Source organism: Hibiscus syriacus, unplaced genomic scaffold (genome assembly GCF_006381635.1).
Source record: "Hibiscus syriacus cultivar Baekdansim isolate YM2019G1 unplaced genomic scaffold, ASM638163v2 tig00110893_pilon, whole genome shotgun sequence".
NCBI lineage: Eukaryota > Viridiplantae > Streptophyta > Magnoliopsida > Malvales > Malvaceae > Hibiscus > Hibiscus syriacus.
The window spans coordinates 731,122-738,278 of record NW_024062901.1 but is presented as its reverse complement, the minus strand read 5'-3'; the positions used below and the strand labels follow the sequence as shown (position 1 = coordinate 738,278).

The window sequence follows — 7,157 nt, the reverse complement described above, 5'->3', positions numbered from 1 at the left end:
TTCTCTTCTCACTTCGGTAACCTACGTGTGAAATAATCACACGCTAAGTCAATGACTTAGTGAGGCAATAAACATAAAATATAAATATAGCTTGTAATCAAGCAAGAACAATTACTACTATCACTCATACCCTTATTCATGTAACAAATCCCTATAACACATATGCAATATATATATCATTACATATAAAAACATATACATACATATATTCATCACTCATCATTTCCATCATTAGCCTTATTTCATTATCAATATTATTATCGTTTATATCACTTAATACGTATCCTCTTATACCTAGCATTTTAACCAACATTTGCCTCATTTAATCATACAATCCACATATCATCATATAAATCATATAATACCATTCATAGCACAAAAGCATACAAATCACATGTAATATATTTGTTGTTTTTTTCTTATTAGCCCATGTACATATGTGAGAACTATAGATATGTGAGTCTATAGAGGTTGTGCACTAATTCTGTCACCACAGCTCGTATAAATGCACCGAAGTGCCACGTAGAATTGCACCGTAGTTCTGTGTAGAAATGTATCGAAGTGCCAGATAAGGTTGTCCCTAAGGACCACATATCATTCCTTAAGAATCATATACATATGCCAAGGATCAAGTATGTGTCTCAAAAGACCTCACACATGTTCCAAAGAATACATATATGTCCCGAAGGACCGCGTAGACCCTCGACTCTTGGCATGCCAACTATACCCTAGCTCTCATGACACATAACATGGGCATCATCATTTATGTCATTTCCCATTTTCACATAAACACGTAGTTCACTTTCACATAGCACGTAGATTATGTCACATAAGTTGAATCACATATACGTATAAACACGTAAATCACTTTCACATATCACGTAGCTCATATTCACTTTTCATACTATTTCACATTTCTTGTCACATTGCTTATATCTTATTTTATGTCTTATCCTATATATATAGATATTCACATGTTCATATAATCCATTTCATCATCTAAATGTGTATTCATATAATTCATATTCATATATATATATATATATATATATATTATATATATATATATATATATAATATATTTTTCCTATACTTGTATTCACATCATTTATATTCTCCTTCTCATAATCTCATATGTCCTGATTAATAGCTTATATCATATGTATAATAACTTATCTCATATCATATAGCTTATACCTCATTCTATGATATTTACTAGATCATATCACATCTGTCATACTCAAAAACATATGTCACTTCTATTATTTCATTTATATACTAATTTAATCTATTTACCTAATTCAATTCATATAGTACCTATAACTTTCTAATATGACTACGTAGATTTCCATCATACAACCCATATATCATAATTTTATTTAAGCATATGTATCTTTCCATCTAACTCATCTTATATGTTTCTATTATCACTTATGTTCAAGTCTCATATCATCATATAGGTCAATATTATCTATCTTGTTTCAATTCTCATTCAATGATAATTCTATTTACTATTTCACATAAATTCATACCACTATTCACTTACCCAACTCACATTCTTATTGTTTATATAACCTTTACACTTGAGTACTTCATTCCCATCATTTCTTCTAAACTCATTTTTTTTACCATATTCCCATATTATTACCTAATTTATCCCATATCATGTATTCGTGTAATCTTATATTCCATTTCTATATATCTCAATGATCTTATCACATAACTTCTCTTTTATATTCATATAATTTCTTATCGTATCATCATAACATAACATATATTCACATCAACCATGAAATACATATACAATAACATGTCAATACATACCATAACACATAACTCAGACACTCATAACAAACACATGTTCATGTTCATGCTTAATGCACAATACTATAGAAATTAGACTTGTCACAAGTCTTATTTCCCATTAAACATCATATATAAAATAATACGCACTCACCTTGGCCTCACTAAGTTCCAATCAATTTTTTATAATATCCTCTCTTGCGATCGAATCATAACTTGATAATCACTCCGGGAATTGTTCGTGCTCTATAACTATATAATCATACATTGATACATATTAGTATCCAATTGATATACTCTAATATATCATTTCTTAGACTAAAAGAAAGGTATAATTATATTTCCCTTGACGTGCATCGATGCATTCTACAGTGTATCGATGCATCCCTTAACATGTGCATCAATGCACTCCTTATGCATCGATGCATTAATTTCATTCGATGTTTCCATTTTTAATGGGTGCATCGATGCACATGAAGTGCATCGATACACACTCTGAACAATTTCTGGAAATTTACCCTTGATGCATCGGTGCACCTCGGATGTGCATCGATGCACCTCGGATGTGCATCGATGCAATAGCCCATAATTAATTTTTAAGCCCGAAAATCCACTCAAATCAACTCAAATTCTTCATCTTTCAACCCCTTCATGTTCTCAACTCATATACACATGCTTAAACCAATTTATATCCATATAAACCATCTTTAGCTTCAAAATTCTTTTCCTCATATGTAATTCAAGAATTAAACCAACTTTGCAATATGTTTTAATTCCAATTCTATGGCTTCTAACTTCTTAATTAGACCATTGAAAAGTCAAATTTAACTTCCAACTCCAGTTATGAACTCTATTTTTTCAGAATTTTGAAAAATTGGTTAACTTAGGGTTTTGAAATTTATCATATTTTGTGCAGAAATTTTCTTAATTTTTTTTAAATTGGGTTGATAATTGATGTTATATATATGTTTTTGTCATAGGAAGGTTATCCATTTGTCAATTTTTCTTAGGACCCTCATTTTTAAGTCCACCCACCAAGTGTTAGATTAAATTACCCAACGGATTTTCCTAATCTTAAACCACTGTTTTTCATCCCAAATGGCTCCCAAAACTTCCAAAAAAATGTCCTGGAGTCAGTCAATCAACAACAATGTCTAACTCATTCAAACCGTTTTATTTTGAATCCAACGAAGGTCGTTGTAGGTTCCGTCAATTCTTTTGTGATAAACCTATCCGACCGAAATGTAAATTTGATGAAGATTTCTTTTTCTCCATTGTTTATAATTTTAGTTTTCTTCAACTCTTTACCATTTGGGAGTGGTTCGACCTAATGCGCATTCTAAATGTCATTTATCCAAATCTCGTTTGAACTTTCTTTTGTATTGTGGTTCTTTTTCATAAAGAACCTAATCCCAATATTCCTTCTTAATATCAAACCTAAAAAGTCATTGGTATTCAATCCTATCTCATGGGAAATATAATCGAGCTTACCAATCAAACCATTGCCAATGACCTAGGAATTCCTTGTGACGGTCCTTTCAATGAGGATGCTTTGGTTGCCATTGGTTCTCTTCAAGGTCACAATCCTATTCTTTTAGGTTTTGAATAATGTCTCTTGTACCTTTTTTTCACTTGTTTTCTCCACCCTTTAGGCAGAGAAGCCACTAGTATAAGAGACTTAGACTATTGGTGGATTTTTCATTTTTTATCATAAACCTATCCTCACCTAGCTCATATTATCTTTACCGAGCTTGTCAGTACCGTCTCTAAGGATCTAGGGTCTAAATGTACCTTACCTTACGCTTGTGTTCTTAATCACATCTTAACCAAACGTTGGGTTAATCTTTCCCATGGCATCGTCGTTCCCCTCTCGAGCTCCATCGACCTTACCTCGACTCACAAAATTGCGTATGACTTCATAACTAGTGAATGGGTTTGCATTTTTCAAAATCAAGCCAGAGAAGCTCCCAAAGTTGATGTCGTGCATGTTGCTCCTCCTCCGCGTCCTCCGTCACTTTGGAGTCACTTTATGACTACATGGCTGATAGATTCGATGATGTCTTTCACTACTTCGATGCCATTGATGTTTGTCTTGGTCTTTGAAGGCTCGTTTCCCGGATCCTTATTCTCCCCTGATCCTTTTCATACGGATGATGATGATGATATTGAAGATGATGAGGATTGATCCTCCTTTTATTTAGCATTTCAGTATACATTTAGGATTTTTGGAATTTTTTTTGGATATTATTGCATTTGGATGTTTTTGATTATTTTGGATTTTTAGGAGTTTATATTTTGGATGTTTTGTTTATTTCAGATATTTTGCTTATTACATATGCTTTTGTTATTACACTTTTATGAATTTATATGTTGAATATTTATTTTGGATATTTTTGACTTTATCATCTGTTGGATTATTTTTTGACTTATTATGCTCTAATCTTCTTTTTTTCTTTTGTAGCTAAATGAGTTTGACCTAACAAAAAGGGGAGAAAAATATCAAAAACACTCTTGATTAAATTTTTGTTTTTGATATGAATTTTTGATTAAAAATTTTATAGCCTTAAATTCTTTTTTTAAAGGGGGAGTTAAATAAAAATTTATTGTTTTGAATGATATATAATTTAACAAATTTATGACAAGTTTTGAATCAAGAAAATTTTTACAAAAATGTTTTGTTATATCAAAAAGGAGGAGATTGATAAACTTAAATTATTTTAATATAACATGTTTTAAGTCCCTAAATTTGTGAAATCTTTAAAATAAGTCTTTTAAGTTCAAATTATGTCAAAAATATCATTCAAACACTTCAAAATAATTTTCAAGGTTATATCTTTCTCAAAATGTCAAAAATCATCTCCTTAAGTAAGCTTTGACCAAAAGTTTCGAAACTTCCAAAACATGAGCCTTTGGAGTTTTGAAATTTCACAAGAGTTTCAAAACTTTTTGAAACTTTCCTTGAAGTTTTGATACTTTGGGTTTCAACGGTCATATTTTTTAACCCTCTTTCAAAGAGTTTTGAAACTTTTCCCATAGTTTCGAAACTTCCAGTACAAGTAGCCTTTAATGCGTGAATCGTGAATTATATGCTTCAAATGGCTCCAAACTCCCTCCAACTACCTCAAACAACTAGAAATCAATGAGAGCATATAAAAGAGGTCTTCAAACAAACAAGAGGAGACAAGAAAGCTATTTCAAAAATCAAAGAGCAAATAGATCCAAATTCATATTCATTTTGTGTATTTCTTTCATTGAATACTATTTCATTCATTGTAATTTTATTCTAGTGTTCTTGGGTGTGTGTGAGAACTTCATTTTGCAAACAATCTATCTTTGTGAGGATATTCAAAGTTTGCTCAATTTGTAATTTCTTCTTAGGAAGGGTTGGACACTTAAGACTTTAGGGTATAAGTCTTAGTGTTGTGTAAGGTTACACCTTGTCCTAAATGGTTAGATCAAATTAGTGAATTTGTTGAAATCCCTAGTTAGAAAGTTAAGGTAGTGTATGTAGACTTCAGTAAGAAATTTGAACCACTCTAAAATCCTTGTGTCATTTTTTTCATTTCTTGCTAAAGTTTCTAATAAATATTTTTATTGCCAATTCACCTCCTTTTTTTGGCCATTCTTCTTGATCGATTGTATCAACACATTTTTATATACAATAAGAAAATACAAAATTAAATTATGGCAAATTAAAAATAAGTATTAGAATTTAAATTTAAACATAATAAAAGAACCAAAATTATAATTTGCTCCAAAATCTGATCAGTAGTAGCTCATGGTTTCTGTTTCTCCTATTCAACAAAATGCCAAGGGAGAGGATTATGGCGAATGGCAACCACACTCCCCAAATTAATTGACGGACCATAATAAAAAGAAAACGAGACATTGTTTTGCCACGTGGCAGATAACTCTACCTACAACAACATCCTCTCATTTTATTCACCACTCATTCTCCAGCACTTGTCTCGCTTTTTAAACACAACTCCATGCTTAAATTCACTCTAGCCTTATACAGTTATTACCATACGCTCTCCTGTCTGAAATAACTGAAAATGGCTTCCACCGCCTCCGTCTCCACCGCCATGGTCAGCACCTCCTTCGTCCGCAGTCACCCGGTGGCGAGCCTAAGCTCCCTCCCGAGCTTCAGGCAGGCTCTTTTCGGGCTAAAACCCCAGGTACGAGGCCGCCTTACAATGATGGCAACATACAAAGTAACGCTGATCACTCCCGATGGAACAAAAGAGATCGAGTGCCCAGATGACGAGTACGTTTTGGACGTAGCGGAGGAGAAGGGCATAGATCTTCCATACTCATGCAGGGCTGGTTCTTGCTCTTCATGCGCTGGGAAGATCACTAAAGGTACTGTGGATCAGTCTGACAACAGCTTCCTTGACGATGACCAGTTAGATGCTGGCTATGTTCTCACTTGCGTTGCTTACCCGACGAGTGATGTTACCATTGAGACCCACAAGGAGGAAGAGGTCGTTGGTTAAAAAAGAACATGATTGAAACTGCAGGGTTTTAGTTTTTCTTCTCTTCTGTTTGTTACTTTTGTTGGATTGGCCTCGAGGGATATGTTGCTGTTTATATCCCCGAATGAGTTTAATGCTTTATGATTTGCGTTCATGTTGTAGTAACAAGACCGAATATGTTGTTTGTTAGCCCTAATCAATAATATCTCTACATATATATTTCGCTCAGATGCTCTTTGTTCTGTTCTTCAACTTCTTTCATCATGAATATAAATTACTAACTTACCAGACAAAACTGAATATGCAAAGCTCAGTTAGCATACCAGAGTCAACAAGACAATCAATTGAAACATAATAATAATGTGGACTTTCCCTTGATGATAGATGATATTCAGAGACCAAACTCATGTTTACAAGGCTGTTTTAAGAAGAGATAACTGGATCGTGCAAGATAAACATTCTTGTCCATTGAAACAAGCCCTTTAGATTGTAATCCGTCCAGAGATTTCGTGCATGGTTGCCACTTTCCAGTTCAACGGTGGTCATAGACTTCGTGTATGGTTGCCACTTTCCTGTCATAAATTTCACATCCATTGTGATGAAAATTGAGTGGACGAGAGAGGCGAAGCTTTACCACAATCCACTTGTGTCATTCGCTGCATCCGCGTAGTTTGCATCTTTGGAAAAATATATTAATATCAAAAATTAAAATGAAAAATAATTATTTTAAACATTTTATCACTGCAGCAAAATTGTTTTTTAGCGGCGTTTTTTTAGTCCTATAGCGACGTTTTTAAGTGCCGCTAAAAGTACTGTGACGATAGGAAAAATGCCGCAAGAAGCGCCATCAATACCGACGCCGCTAAAGGTAGCGGTGTT

General features: G+C 33.2%; 1 protein-coding gene across 1 annotated transcript; it reads left to right on the top strand.

Annotated features, from left to right (window-relative positions):
* Nucleotides 1-5,771: 5,771 nt before the first annotated feature.
* Nucleotides 5,772-6,356, top strand: LOC120144986 (ferredoxin-1-like). The gene has a single exon (XM_039158907.1). It carries the CDS (start codon nucleotides 5,859-5,861, stop codon nucleotides 6,297-6,299), a length of 441 nt encoding a protein of 146 aa, XP_039014838.1. The 5' UTR covers nucleotides 5,772-5,858; the 3' UTR covers nucleotides 6,300-6,356.
* The last annotated feature ends 801 nt before the right edge of the window (nucleotides 6,357-7,157 follow it).